This window comes from Andrena cerasifolii, chromosome 3, assembly GCF_050908995.1.
Source record: "Andrena cerasifolii isolate SP2316 chromosome 3, iyAndCera1_principal, whole genome shotgun sequence".
NCBI classification, from domain to species: domain Eukaryota; kingdom Metazoa; phylum Arthropoda; class Insecta; order Hymenoptera; family Andrenidae; genus Andrena; species Andrena cerasifolii.
This window is the reverse complement of record NC_135120.1, coordinates 22,070,752-22,086,541: the sequence shown is the minus strand read 5'-3', so window position 1 is coordinate 22,086,541 and position 15,790 is coordinate 22,070,752. Positions and strand designations below refer to the sequence as shown.

The 15,790-nt window shown below is 41.4% G+C and overlaps 2 protein-coding genes across 2 annotated transcripts in view; one reads left to right on the top strand and one right to left on the bottom strand.

Annotated features, from left to right (window-relative positions):
- Positions 1-15,790, top strand: part of Hwt (SH2 domain-containing adapter heavyweight) — a 215,497-nt gene that overhangs the window by 35,796 nt on the left and 163,911 nt on the right. The window lies entirely within an intron of this gene.
- Positions 369-3,333, bottom strand: LOC143367236 (chymotrypsin-2-like). Its single transcript, XM_076808861.1, has 7 exons — positions 3,203-3,333; positions 2,996-3,057; positions 2,818-2,912; positions 2,517-2,661; positions 1,401-1,514; positions 1,130-1,279; positions 369-1,032 (listed from the first exon to the last, which is right to left on the bottom strand). Exons 1-7 carry the CDS (start codon positions 3,252-3,254, stop codon positions 889-891), a joined length of 762 nt encoding a protein of 253 aa, XP_076664976.1. The 5' UTR covers positions 3,255-3,333; the 3' UTR covers positions 369-888.

Genomic DNA, 15,790 nt, shown 5'->3' with positions numbered 1-15,790 from the left:
AACTTTGTTTCCTGTAACCCGTGCCTTTTCCTCCATTCTCAATTTCTCTGTATTATTCTTTCATCTGTCTTCATTTTCTATCCATTAGATTAATGAGGTTTCACGCTTCATTCGCAGAAATATTCCCATTCCGAATATAACCAACGAAATTGTCGTTAAAAGAATACCAGCTTGTTCCAGAGATGGGCAACAAAATTATTTGAAATAAAAATTTGTGTACGAAATTTGTGTTTCAAATAATTTTTTGCCCATCGCTGGCTTGTTCTACGTTTCTGCATCTCTTCCTCCATACCTTCATCCTCTTTTATGCAGGTTCTGCTTTAAATTTATGTCCAGAGATTTTCCAATCCATATAATTACCTTTTTCCCCTCCTTCTGTAGCTTCCTTTAAGAGTCCGTTTCGTATCGATTAAGTCTGTTAGAGCAGCGTCTGTGAAAGCATCCATTACATTCAATAATCTCTCGATAGTGCAGGAATATTCGCCCGAAAGTCTTCGCGTACAGATTTCCAGTCGAATGGCCTCATCGCGTCGCTTCGAAGCTTTGCGCCAGCTCGCATTTCGATTCTCAATCGAAACACAATCGACTAGTTCGATTTGTCTACAACTCCAATCGCGCACGGTATCCTTTTACCGATAGCTTAGAGATAGACCAAACCGATTCATAAACCCTTCTGCTGGTAGCTATAATAATTTCTATACCGCGACGAAACAACTCGCCTGCTATTCGAAACTTTCAAACTTCCACACCTGAATCAGGAATACTGTATTTCATAAATAGATGCGATAAGAATGAATTTTTCCTGGCTTTTAATGCAAAATTGATCGGGGTGAACCGAGTCGATCGATGACCACGATGCACCGTACCGTTCAATTAACTAGAAATTGATTACAGTGCATGCTTCTTAATCCAATCGATATACGAACTGACGCGCGTGTACACAGATGGATACACGGTGTCGGCGCAATCATGTGACCACGATACAAGTCCAGCCAGTTTTCCATTCACCGTTAAAGGACCACCGGAATCACCCTGTAGAAAATGTCTCCGCTTTCATTTAGAAACCACGTGTCTGATGCATCGATGGAAACTGGATGGCACAATCGGCAATTTGAATGGAAGGGCTTACCTTGCAATGCCCTCTGACAGCAGTGGGATCGTATGCACACACATGCGTGTCGTAGATAGTTGCCGACCCCTTGTAAACAGTTTTGCAGTAGTCTTGGCTCGCGATTCTGATGTCCACCCAGTGTAGAAGGTCCGTTTTGTCGCCGTTGTACTGTAACATTCGGATATGATGTCCAGTCTCGTTGATAGGAATTTTAGAGCAAGTTGCTTAATATATGGATAGTGTACAGATTCGATGTTAATTAACGGTTTTAGTTTGGCGTAATATTTACCGCAAGTCTACCAAATCCAGAGACTATGGCCGAGTCATTAGTTTTAACGAGTTCTCCTGGAGCGGGCATGGGAACGAAAGATATCAGAGCAGATTTTACGAAACGAGTTTCCACCTGTGGAGAATTTTACGTCGTTAGTTTCGATATCTGGTGTACAAAGTCGTTAGAAGTTAGTGGTTCCAGCGTGGTTCCTCCGTCTTTGATCATACGAAAGACACAAAACTCATCTTAAGGGGGGTTTGCGCCTTGTTGGGCCGAAAAATAGGTAATTCTTTGTGAATTTTTTCTACAAAAACGGTTCGACAGATTAATTTGAGGTTTGGCAGGTTGTTTCATTGTATCTTGGACTATTGTTCTGAATTTTTGTGTGACAGTGAGAAAAAAACATGGTATACAAAAAGAGCGTTGAAAAATAATCGGGTGGTCCTCGCGTTGACGAAAACTACTGTAAGGTTTATCCGGAACACGAAGAAGAAAAGAGGTTCTTAATCTATATGAATGTGGCTATCGGTGGTAGTAGATTTATTGCCGTATCTGTTACTTACCGCTCCTTTTTTATTTAAAGAAGTTTTCCCGATTTTGCGGCAAAACCTGTTTCAGACTCAAATCAGGACAACAAGGCGCAAACCCCGTTTAAGTGGGGGAAATTCGAAGCACCGCTCATCGAGTGGCTGAAATTAGCTTTTTAAAAGTTTCGTATCATGTTTTTGAAATTTAAAGTAGCCTTGATTCCTTTTCGCACAAAATAGTATATCGTTTACTTTGGTACAGTTTTTGTAGTTGGTGTAAAGATAGATTTTCTTAAAATAAATATTCATACTAACAGTGCGAAAACCTGTGTATGTTTTAAGTTTGTCGTAAATGACCTGGGTCTGATAATATTTCGTGTCGAATGATATTATCTGAAGCAGAGAATATTTTCTTCTCACTCTCGAGTTCCACTTTAAAATACCAGAATGATCTTAAAATTCATATAAAATATGAAACTTGTAGAAATTAGTTGCAGCTATCCAATGAGCTTCGTGTTTCTTTTGAAACTTTTTTTCTAATATTCAGAATAAGGGACGAAATAAGAAACTAAATGTTTTTTGGCGTTTCGAGTTAAAATTTCCTTACCTTGATCAGGGCTATGTCGTTTACCCATGAGTCTTTGCTATGGTAGTTTTCATGAATGTGAATCTCCTTGGCAGAATGTTCTTCTGACGCCGCCTTTGATAAATCCACTGTGCCAGCAATGACCTTAAATGATGTTGGTGATTTCCTGCAAAAGACAGCATGCTCTAATTAAAAGCTGCCTTATTCCCTTGGTTTACTAAATCTTTCTGTAATTAAATACACGTGTACGACAGGACGTAGAACATTTAATATTAAACAAAAGAAGAGGATATTAATGTAAGATCCTATTCATTTCACTTGCCCTTTGACGCAATGGGCAGCAGTTATGACATAGTCCTCGTTAAGAATCGATCCTCCACAAAAATGTGTCCCCGATTTTAAATCTACCAGAGCGACCTAAGAGTAGTTGCAGTAATTTAAGTAGTGTCGTTCTCCATCGACAAACAGCACGAGTAAACGTGAAAATGTTTCGAACCTACTTGATAAGGAATTTCACCTGGCTTCGCCACTGTCCCACCTATAATCTTTGGCACGAGTCCAGCTGTGATAGCAGCAATAGCAAAAATTATTCGCCAACACCACATTCTTTTTACACATTTAAACGTAGAACAAAGAAGCTTTTATCGCTTCAAATACACATCGATTTCAAATAATTACACACGACACTTTGAAGTAGCGTTACGTACCGTTTGCTAGAAGAAGAACACTCGAAAGTATGAAAGCAATTAGCGCCGCCATCTTATCGAGACGTTGTCATTAGAACCGTGTGAAAATATATCAGCAGAAATTCTCTTGACTCGCCCTATTTATATGTATATTTAATCTGATCGTAATTTTTCAGAGATTAGATAAGTTAACTAATATCTGAAACGAGCTCCCCGTTTTCCCCAATCGATAATTTGAAATGGTTAATTAAAATTATAATGCTTTTGAAGAGTGACGTCTTTCGGGGACACATATCTTCAGTGACAATTGTCCAATAACGAGTTAACTTTGGATTAACTCCTGTGCAATATGTTGAGGAATAATATACCACAGAGTCCTCGATATTTATATCAAGGTTGAACAGGTAATTGCGAGAGCGATGCTTCCTTCGCACGAGCTTGATTTGCGTAAGATTTCGTTGACTCGATAGCCTCGTGGTAAAGTGAAAATGTATCAAAGGCCACCGCAAACGCGACAAGTTTGTTTCGTAATTGCGAAAACGTTATCAGCGGGCAAAGCGCCAAACGAGAGGACAACGCAACACGGGGAAGATTTCATTGGGCAAATATAGCGTTATCAGATGGACAACGTCCTTCTTGCCAGTTTATCTTGCTGGACCCACGTTAAATTGTCTAATAGGTGTAAAAATAAAATCACGGTGTAACCAGTGCTTTTTTCTCCACCGAAACAAGAGTATGCTTATCATTAGGTTCGCCGAAGGGGATTCAGTGTATCAACATTCAGCAGCAAGTTGGATGTTTACTTGGCGAAACTTTAGTGCATGCAACGTTTCTCTGAATATTCGGCTGGTAGCGAAATATTTCCGCGATTAATAGACCATATTTCATTCCTGCTCGATAAATTTATTACAGGTGTTATTAGCACAATCGAGGGTATCGGGGTACTTGCTACGTAGGAGTTAGCTTCAGGTGTTCTTTACGAGTTCCGGGTTTTTGCGCCCGAGCACGTACCGCCACCTTTTTCCTCCATTTTTACTCGAGGCCTGGAATCGTTAAAAAAAAGAGAAGGGATGAAGAAATGAAGGAAGGAAATAAATTACTTGCGCGTGTACGACAGCTTTAGCTTAGTTTAATCGATTACGTGCTCCGACGGGGAATCATTATATATCGCCGATTACTTACGTCCTTTGATCGTGAAAGAGAAAGTGAAAGGTCGACGCTGTAGTAAAGCAATTACATCCAGGGGGTGAAAATTTCGTAGAAACGATCTAGAGTCAGTATTAAATTCGTAGAGATTTGTATATTCCTAAGTGAATAATTAATTGTGCAACGTTGAATCGAAGTAAGATTAAAATTAAAATACAACAACACGAGAGTTCCAGCAACTGAACGCATAAAACTTTGAGAATATCATTCCTTTGTGACATCTGCATTCTTCACATTCGTATTGGTGTAATTTCATCTAAAATGTGAATACCAGACAAACGTCACTCTGTTCTATTGTCGAGAATTCACCTGTCCGAGCAGTTACGTGCTTCTACTACTTCGGATAGTAGAGGTATCACTGTAATATCAAACGACATCGACGTATATTGCCCCGCTGTGTTACCGAAAGAAAACAAAGCTCTCGGTCGGGACCATTCGCCCAGGTGGAACTTGGAAATGTCAAAGTTCTCATGAAAGCGGCAATAAAAACGGAACAAAGCTGACGGATAAAGCCGTGAAACGGTGTAAAATTGCGTGGAGCTCAGTGGATCGAAATCGAGCAAGCAATGTCGAGGACTGCGGGCTTCGATAACGATTGAACGATTTATGGCGCCCAAGGCGATTTGGGGCTGCGCAGTGAACTGTCAAAAAGGGATGAAATTGGTCGTCTTGGGGTAGAGCTGGTCTTGTTTACTTGGAAGTTTTAAGTTTCAAGTTTCAAGTTTTAAGTTTCAAACTTCAAGCTTCAAGCTTCAAGTTTCAAGTTTTAAGTTTCAAACTTCAAGCTTCAAGCTTCAAGTTTCAAGCTTCAAGCTTCAAGCTTCAAGTTTCAAATTTCAAATTTCAAATTTCAAATTTCAAATTTCAAATTTCAAATTTCAAATTTCAAATTTCAAATTTCAAATTTCAAATTTCAAATTTCAAATTTCAAATTTCAAATTTCAAATTTCAAATTTCAAATTTCAAATTTCAAATTTCAAATTTCAAATTTCAAATTTCAAATTTCAAATTTCAAATTTCAAATTTCAAATTTCAAATTTCAAATTTCAAATTTCAAATTTCAAATTTCAAATTTCAAATTTCAAATTTCAAATTTCAAATTTCAAATTTCAAATTTCAAATTTCAAATTTCAAATTTCAAATTTCAAATTTCAAATTTCAAATTTCAAATTTCAAATTTCAAATTTCAAATTTCAAATTTCAAATTTCAAATTTCAAATTTCAAATTTCAAATTTCAAATTTCAAATTTCAAATTTCAAATTTCAAATTTCAAATTTCAAATTTCAAATTTCAAATTTCAAATTTCAAATTTCAAATTTCAAATTTCAAATTTCAAATTTCAAATTTCAAATTTCAAATTTCAAATTTCAAATTTCAAATTTCAAGTTTCAAGTTTCTCGTTTCAAGTTTCAAGTTTCAAGTTTCAAGTTTTAAGTTTTAAAGGAGCCACCTGCCACGACGTGCATGAAATATCACCCAAAACAGTAGAGGTTAATTAATCTAACTTTGATGGGACTGTGATATCGACTGATGTTTAATTTGCGGTAAAATAAAAGAAGAGTTCTTCCCTATGTAAACCTAAAGGCGTGAACTAGGATTTTTAACACGAGGATTCGTTTTTTTTTTTAAAAAACTTGGGTCGGACCATCTCTGAAGTACATTATACTCAATCTGGAGGAATTCATGTCGCCACAAATAATTATCTCGAATAGTAATACTGTTTGCAAGTATTTTTTTTATACGCGCGCCTCTTGCAAACGAGAGACAGTAAATTCAGAGGTGGGTTTGCATTTGGGGACGCGAAAAAACGCTTCTGCCTTAAAGCAAAACATTTCACCGGGTTGCGATGGCAGGCGGCGCAGCGAATGGAGAAGAGATAGCTTTGGCAACAGAACGATTCCATTTGTCTACAACCGAGGCACGAGCCCGTAGAGTTTCTATGTTCCTTCATCACGCTGTCTTGACAGGCTGATACCTCGCGTGAAAACTGGATGTTTAGATACACGGTCCCCCAGCTTATCGATTCCCCATCTCGTTTTTCCATTTGATGCTTCAGTTTCGAAGGATTGATAGATAAAGTGCGCAGCAGCTGCACTCGGGATTTCTCGCTTAAACCAGTCCCGAGTGATATGGCGACGTCCCGCGCGCTTTAAAAACAGATCGCTCGAATTCGAACACATCGATTCTCCTTCCACGATTGTTAACCTCCGCCGAGTGCTTAACCGTAAATGTATCGAGAAGTCACCGAGCTTCCGAGCAATTATCTTCATCCCTTTGGCATCGATTGGCGCCAGTTTGCGAAGTCATTCAAGCTGCACGTTCCACAGGAATGGTTCTCCCTTATCGCGTTCTTCTTATTGCTCAGCTAAATGAGACGTTTCGCATCTCCATGCAGGGTAAACGGATTTATAGTCAGTTCTCGATAACGCGATTGCTTCTCTGCCCTCGTTACCGGTGATAACGGTGAACGCTTGAGCATTCAAGGTTTAAAACTTCGCCTCGCGTGTTCCGCTTCGCCAGCCGAAGACGGACATAGCGCGAAAGAGCTTCGCAAGGCGAGAAAACGAATTCCCGCGATTTCCATATCGTTATAAGGAACCGTACAAACTTGACGCGCGAATAAATGAAGCCTGAAATGAGCAGTGGAAAAATGCTAGTCGATCCTGTCCGTTGCTCGGCCATATAAACTTTCTCCTCTGCTTCTTCGTTATCCGCGAAGCACTCTTCAGGCTCTACCCTCTAGCCTTTCGTCTCACGTTTTCATCCGAATGTCGATTGGAAAATTGAATCACTTAATATGGTCTTGGGCTCTGTTTTCTCGTAGCTCTTAATCCCCTGCCTTTATTTTTCCAACGGGTAATTCCTGTTATATTATTACTTCGCCTGCAAGGGCAGAATTTTATATTTCGTCAGCAAATCGTAATAGGAAATTTAACGAGAATGCAGAAAGTTAGATATCGTATATAATGTGATTAGATACAGAATCGAAATTACCGAGCTTCTCCTCCCATTAACCAATCACTTTCGTAATTAGATGGCCGCGCCGATAGGAATTTAGCTAATCAATTAACACCCAGTGTTCTATTAACAGAATATTATCGTACCCTTGAAAATAATCCACTCAATGTTCAAACCCTTCGACACCTCCACTATTTCTGCGAAATCCCTGAAACCCAGCTTCCACAAAACCTTCGAAACGATGAAATTCAAAAGAACACATTAGAAGGACGGACTTCTCAGAGAACGCCTCCCATTTAGAAATCGTCTTGAGGTCACCGAGCGTGACCGCGATAGGTCGCTCCAGGGGAGTCTGTCTCCCATTATCGCGAATTCCTGACAGACAGCCGTGTGGGAGCGATGTTTATTCGTGTTGGTAAAAGGCCCGATCGATTCCAGCGCGGCAAGGACCCGCGTTGAGAACCGCTGGCACAGGATTCACCTGCGATCGACGACCCCGTGTCCTGACCCTATCAATGATCCCACGCAGCCCTGAATATTACCGTGGAATCGCGCCCTTGCGTAGGGACGTTTTCGGGGCTGGGGAAGCCCGGAAAAATTATCCACCGCGAATCTAAAGGTCCTCTCGAGTCGCGCGTACCTCCGACGATCACCAAAAGTGGCATTCACGTGACTGGATATCGCGTCAATAAGATGCTATCTCGCCACCCTCGAACAAGATTTCTGCATCGGCGGGGGCAAGCGTGTCGTCCGCGGCACCGATAACGTTTCTTCGGCTCGCACGTCTCGCTGGCAATGGTCGCATCCCGGCTTCTTGCGCGTGCCGTTCCTTAAACGAAGCTGTTGTCGCGGCGCTTGAAAGGCGCGACTCCTTTCCACGCCCTCGTGCAGCGACATATTCATTAATATCCCGGTTGTAGGATAAGCCAGACAGAGTGAACTCTCGACGGTTGCTCGGGAAGAATGAGCGCTCTTGACGGAAGTGTACAAGCGAATTATGCGAGAGACACGCTTTCTTCTTGCTCAGTGTACACGGGCAACGTTCCGCGGGCTTTCGCGTTTTCCGGCGCGCTTCGCGCTTCCTCGCGAGAGACGGCAACAAGCCGTGGCTGATAATTAAGGGTTATTAGGGGAGAGTAGCCTATATTGGACCGGCTCCTTAATTGGGCCATGCGTGTATCTCGATAAACAAATATATTTGCAGTGGTTCTTTCGGCTACGCTGATTTAGGAAGTCGAGATGAAACATGCGGGAGCAGCGAGAGGGTTATTCATTTGTTTGTCGTTCAGCGTCCTCGAAATAGAGAAATAAATGGTACGCGATCGTTATTTTTCGTGCTACCTATTTGAAGTGAATTTCTTTCTACATCTTGTAAGTACCATAATTTTCAATGATACTAGTGTAAAGTGTGCTGTCTTAGCTACAAATTCGTGTCCTTACTTTCCCATATTCGTATAAGTATAACAATAAAAACATATCTTTTTGATATAACCTGCAAGTTGCCTAATATTGGACCACCACTAGTTGCTTAAATTGGACCGGTCCATTCTAGGATACCATCTACGTTATGGTAGCGAATAGTTAAAAGCATACTAAGAAGTTTTTTTTTTCCTTTTTTGGAGATTTAAATTGACGACAAGGCGAAAGTACGGGAAATGGAATGAAGACGAACTACAAAAGGCCATTATAGCTTACGAAAACGGTGACTATGATTTAAATGAGTGTAGTGGGGTGTATGGAGTGCCAAAAGCCACACTGAAGCGACATTCCGCGAAAAAAAAATCATATGCGAATGGTATAAAGGCTCTGGGGAAGCCACCCACGTTCTCTTTAAATCTGGAGAAGATTTTATTCAATGCCCTGATCAGTGTTTTTTAGATTGTATATATAAATTCATTGGTTTTTAGGAGCGGTCCAACATAGGAAACCGGTGGTCCAACTTACGAAACCGGTTGCCTAAAATGAACCGAAGTCATTAGTTTATTTTTTTTTTATATATTATTTTAATAAAATATTTTATTAATACACTAAATACATGATAAAATCTACATGAAATGTAGATCATTTTCCCGTTTCTCTTTGCTTCCTGCAATGTGTTATGCCCGTGTAGGAGAGTAAAATAAAAAAGTGGTCCAAAATCGGCAACCTTCCCCTAAGATTGGGCGCTTGTAATTGTCCCCGCGTTCCGCGCGGAATTGCGCCGCTGCGGTGTCTTCAACGGAAGAATCGCCGGCGACAACAGCTAGGGAAGAAGATATCGAATAGAAATGGTAGGTACACTCGAAGAAGTTAGACGCTGCGCGCGTATTTTATTGGGTGATTTGTTACTAGCAACGCATCTGTAAAGGAGGTGATCTTCTTACGAGAAATAAGACGAAACGTAAAATAAATCTTCGGCAAATGAGTCTTTGCTTTCCAAGAAAACAAACTGGAACGTTCTTTTCAGGGAGGTCTGATTTACAGCGGAAAATTGAAGCGCAGAGAAATCACGCCCAACTGCTACCAAAACACTCGTCAAATTGAATGAGAGAGGCAGGTACACGATCCAGCCTTTTCATCCTCGTCACGAACCTTCCGTTCACTATCGCCGGCCGTATAAAGGATCGATGTAAACGCTAGTGGAACTCGATTAACGGTGAATTGAATTAAAGACACTATGTGTAACCAGTGAATCGCGATGCTGGAACGGGCGAGCCCGTCTCGCTCGCGAAATCTTCGCCGCTGTGGGGGCGGCGGGAATAAAATGCCCGGAGAGCGTGCTTCGGGCGAGGAAAGCTCTCTGTTGTCCGCCGTATCGTCAACGGGTGGCCTGTGTTTTCACTAAACCGTGCAACGAGATTGCGCGACGACAGGGCCGCGGCACTTTGTATCGGAGCAGCAGGGTGGAGTGTTTCGAATTGCTGATTCGGCCTCTTCGTTGGTCTTTTAACACTTTGACTCGGTGTGTCCCGCTATTTGCGAAACAGCTCGGCCGAAAAGCAAGGCGCCACGGGGATTGCTCGTGTCGCGCTTTCATTATCGCAAATAGGATTTTTCGAATTTGCATCGGGGATGGACGGTAACGAACGTTCGCCCTCGCAGCCGCGCCGCCCGCGGACGCTTGCCCCGCGGTGGTAGCGAAAATGGGTTTGCGAGCATTTCTGTAACGACTCGGTTATCGTTCTGTCGGAGGTGGAACTTCGAAGTGGGCGATTTTTGGCCACCGATATCTGATAGATGGGAATTGAGAGGCTTGGAATGATTCATTCGCTGCGCAACTACTGTCTCCACAGCTTTTGATCTTCGAACGTTTTATTTCGGCTTGCTGAAATATTTCTGTACGATGAGTGTTGTAATTATTTTATCTGGCGTTATGAATTGCTAGGGGAGACCGGGGCAAAGTGACGCGAAAAACGTTTGAAGTCGAATAAAATTTTTCCCTTTCAACAGAAATGTGTGGAAATAGATTTATAACATAATTTGAACATTAATATTGATAAATGACGAATAGCAATACTTAAAATAAACTTAAAGTGTATTAAAATTCAACTTGAAAAGAAATGACAAAACGACCACTTTACCTCATAGATGAAGAAAAAAATTGCAGTTAAAATAACACATTTCAGACTCATTTATCCAAAAAGCTAAATAGAAAAGAAAACCAACTGGAAGTCTCTAAAACTTTATTTTTAATTTTTTAAACGAATTTCCATTTTTCGATATCTGAATGTGCATAATTATCATTGTGGTATTACACACATTTATCACGTCACCAAAATTTGTAAATATATTCTATTGTTAAAGAATAAATTAAGAAAGCTCGTTTTACCCCGAGGTTCACTTTGCCCCGGCCTCCCCTATTTATTCTGTAACGGCTACTGTAATGCGTAGAGTTAAGTATCGAGTGACAAGTTTTCCTTGCTGGAGGCTCGATACAAATATATGTGACGCTGAATGAATATTTGAAATCGAGATGATTTCACGCCCTGCTGCAGCTGTGTTCGCGCTCGCGCGCGACGGGAAAATGCGCCCAAGTCTGCGGAGCTGAAGAAACACATTTCGGTTTACTCGCTTTAAATCGTATTCCCATGGCACGTACGTGCATATCATAACAGAGCGTATTCACGTGACGTGGCGTATGATCTGCTTTTAGAATTTTCATACCTCCGGAATGAAATTTTCTCGCTAATTTCGCGCCCGCGGTAATTCGTTTTTACTATACAAGAAACATAAACGGCGTGCAAAGACAATGGGCAAAGATTTCAATTATAAGGTGAATGTCCCAATTTCTGCTGATTTAAGAGGCAACTCGTCACAAAGAAGGTGTAACAAAATTTGTTTGCGATAAAAATTAATTAATTAAGATTAATTAAGATTAATTCTTTAATAATAAATCAACCAATTGAAAAACTATTTAAGAAAGATATTTCAAGATGTTTAACTATTAGTAATTTGTAATTAAATATATAATCCTCTAAATGTCCGTATTTCTGCTCACGAAGAATAGCAATGTATGTATTGACCCAAGCTCGTGCAACGCTCGCGTAGATGTTTAAATAATTTAGAATTATTTTCTTGCAACCAGTACAAACGTGACGCATATAATAATAAGAAAAATACGAAACGATCAGAAATGGGGACATGAGCAGAAATTGGGACATTCGCCTTAATAAAATTGCTCCACTTTATCCACGTCTTTAATACCAGGTACAGCTCTATTCATCGTCAGTTAAGTGATTCCCCAAACTTATATACTTGCATATTCATAACTTTCCTCATCTTTCCTCCGCTTAAAATTTCGCTTCTACAGAGCATTCCAAGCTGCGCTGTACAGCCCGAAACTTGCCGATTCCGCTGGAAGAAATAAATGGAAGTTGCGGAATAAAATTCTTTCCCGCCGGCTTCCGTTTTCATGTGAATTAGTTTCAGCACTTCAATGTACAATGGAACAGCCCACAAAGTGAAGAACTTTGAAGTCCGTCAACCGAGCGCGTGCGTGCCCAGTGCACTCTTCAACATCGATTATCTCGAAAACGGAGCCCAACGGTTTCGTTTCGCGTTTTCTCGAATTCCGGTCCGCGCGCCACGTTTCGAGCACGGCCGCCTACACTTTGACAGGAAAATCGAGTCTTTGACCACGGGCGAGTGGAGGTAGAAACGTTGTTCGGAGCTTGCAGGCCAGAACTTTCGAATCTCGCTGTTCCGGTAGCTCGTAAATCAGCGAAATCGCGTCCCGCGGATCAGCGTCCGTGCTGCTTCCCAGAATGCTCGGTGCTTGATGAAAAACGAGGGAACTGGTCTGAATGATGAAAGAAGTAACGAGGTCTTGACAGGCGTTCTGCATGATTGAATTTTCGCGTCCAGGCTCGCCTGGTATGAAAGGCGACGCTTCATCCCCCGATGGCAGGGAGGGTGAGAGATTTAAGTGTTGCTCATCCTTTGACACTGAAACGATTCTCTCGGCATGCCGCAACATGTGACCATCTACGCCGTCGAAGAAGAAAAGCGCGCAGGCACGTACGCAGGCACGCATGCCCAAAGATTTCAGCGACGACTGCAACTGGGCGAGTAGGTACTGTTTAAATTACTCGCCTTTCCCCAGTTCCGCCGAGCTGGAATGTAACAGAACAAGGAGCTAATTGGGCCGGGAAATTTAATTTTTTTTCCAATTAACGCTGGCTCGCTGCTACAGTCCAGGCGGAATTCTTTCTTAGACCCGGTAGTTCTCCGCGATGTTTCGATGGAATATTCGATCGCAAGGTATCGTCGTTGGCGGAGAATTGTTTGTTCGGAACGAGAAACTCCGAGTTCCTCGGTGTTTGCTAGGGGAAGCTATTTTATTTTGCTGAATGGTTATGCTACTGGGAAGCTACAGTCTCAGGGCTTCCGGGATATTTCGAAAGCAGAAAGTTTCCGATTCTTTAAACGCTTGGGGCAAAGTGAATCCCTGGACCTGATTGGACTTTTCGCTTGGACACATCGCGGCAATCCAAACACAGGAGCGTGGATTACGTGCCTATAGCGAACGAGCTTGACATTCTCCGTTCAATCCAATATGTCTACGCGATGGATTCCCTCGTTCGTGCCACGAAACTGATCGGAAGCCTGGCCTAGGCTACACGGCCGACTAATCACGTAGCTCTGCCGTGCCCACTGTTATTCCTCGAAACGCTCTTCGCTTTATCGCGAATCGATAAATCCGCCGTCACGACGGCAGGTCTGAGTTCACGGATTCTTCCCGCGCCCGGCTGGCTCGCCGTCCGTCGCGGTTAATCATCGCCGAAGCTGCGAGAAAAGCTGCAATATCCAATCGAGACGTGTCGCCAGACGTGGCCAACCGATAATTAAAAGTGGATCATCGGCGGATGATTTTCATTTGACGGGGACGCGCCAGATCGATCCCACTGTTCGGATACGGATTATTCTTTTGATGTGCTCCACTTCTGACGGCTGAAGGGCGCACGGTGCTTGAGTCAGGATTTCCTTTAATCGACGTCGCTCGAATTCGCGTCTCGTTCCCCTTTGCGCGGCATTGTATCGTCTCCACGGTAAAATCACGGGTAAACGATGACCCTCCACAGGATTCTTTTCGTTCGTCTACCTTTCGAGTTTCGCGTGCAGGGCATATTAGATTAAGGGGAGGTTCCGGTATAAAAATCGATTTTTTTTTGTATTTCATTTTTCGAATGTTCAACCTTTTAGGAATACGTGTTTAAAAGGATTTGTTGAAACTCGTAAAATTCCCGAAGTTACAGGCATTTGAGTAGCGGCAAATGCATGGGCAACAGCCGGCCACTCGGCGCCCACGTAAAACTTTAAACGCGTTTTTCTCGAAACAGAGTTCTCAAAACGGTGGGACCTGTATCTCCAAAAGTTATTATCCGATTCGACTGAAACTTTTTTTATTTTGAAGAATATACTTCTGGCTAGGGGGATACCAGAAAAAGTTACAAAAAATTGAAAATTTATAATTTTCTAAGGCGTTGAAAGAATGAAAAGTATGGGGAAAAAGTGATTTCAAACTTTAAGTGTCGTTGTTTTCTAAAAGAAGTGTAATTTTTCTAACTTTTTCTGGTATCCCCGTAGCCAGAAGTATATTCTTCAAAATAAGAAAAGTTTCAGTCGATTCGGATAATAACTATTGGAGATACAGGTCCCACCGATTTAAATCAATTTTTTGACGCCTTCACTTTAACCACTCCACACTGCCGTCTGCAATGATTAATTATAAAACAAAAAATATATTTCCATAATTTAAGACATCCTTAATACAATGCAAAAAGTCCCATTACATTATATACAGTAGTTTTCCTTTAATTAATTCTTAAATATCACCTATTTTTTGGAACGGAAGGTCCCCTTAAAATACGTGCTGGTAGCGGACGTTTCGAGCGGGAGAAATTTTATTTCGCACTACTAGCTGCTGCCGTGTACTCATTTCCGTGTTAGATTCCCTCGGCTTTTGTGGTATATTATACTCCAATATAGTTACTCGATATTAACACCATTGTGCGCAAATTTATGTATCTGTGTGTGTAGTTCGGCAACAGTGTTTGCTCGCCGAAGGTAGAAATTCATTAGTATATTCCCGATTGAAGTAATGCGTTACGCGCGTTTCCGGCGTGCGGACGTTATGGAAAATCAATAATCTTTAGCATGTTATGATTATTAGGAGGACAGTACTCGAGGCTGGCATCGAGCACCGACAGTAATTTGTTGATGGGATAGGTTAAAGTGTAAATTAAAATCGCTGGCTCGCGTCAATTGTTTAATTCCATTATCCTGTTACTTTACGTGCTCCCATGTCATCTGCGATACTTTAATAAATATCGTCACGTGGAATTGTGTTATTTAATTTACTGACAGCCAGAGGAGGAATTTAAATTTCACGTGTGTTCACTGTACGTTATTCAATCACTTGAAATTCGCAATTATCTTTTTGATCGAGTGAAAAGAATCGCTTCACTCTCGTACTTATAGCTGGCTATGGAGTATTTATCTATTCCAGCACTATAGACTCACACTCGATCATCAGGCGTGGAGTAAATATTGTTCTGATAATTGGCTTTACACATTTCGAAAGGCAGGCGAGTTCCTTATCTTCTAAATCCAATTAAATCTGGGACACGCTCGGATAGTGTCATATCTAAGTGTGCTCAATGACAACTGAGTTGTTGCTTCACTTCCTATGCGCACGATTTTGATTACGGTCTATTAGCCAAGAGAAAATGGAATCTGTATATGCTTAGAAACTACGAGCTATGACAGTTTACCTACACGCGACAGCAGTAAAGGCTTTAGAATAAATAATATTTCTATCCAGCTATTGCAAATATCTCTGTTCAAAGTCTCCCATCACATAGCTCTTCCAAAATGCATTGCAGAAGAGAAATGAGCCTGCGTTCCGTGACTACCACTATTTATTCGACACGAAGCAATCTCACTTTGTCAATGAATAGAACCAA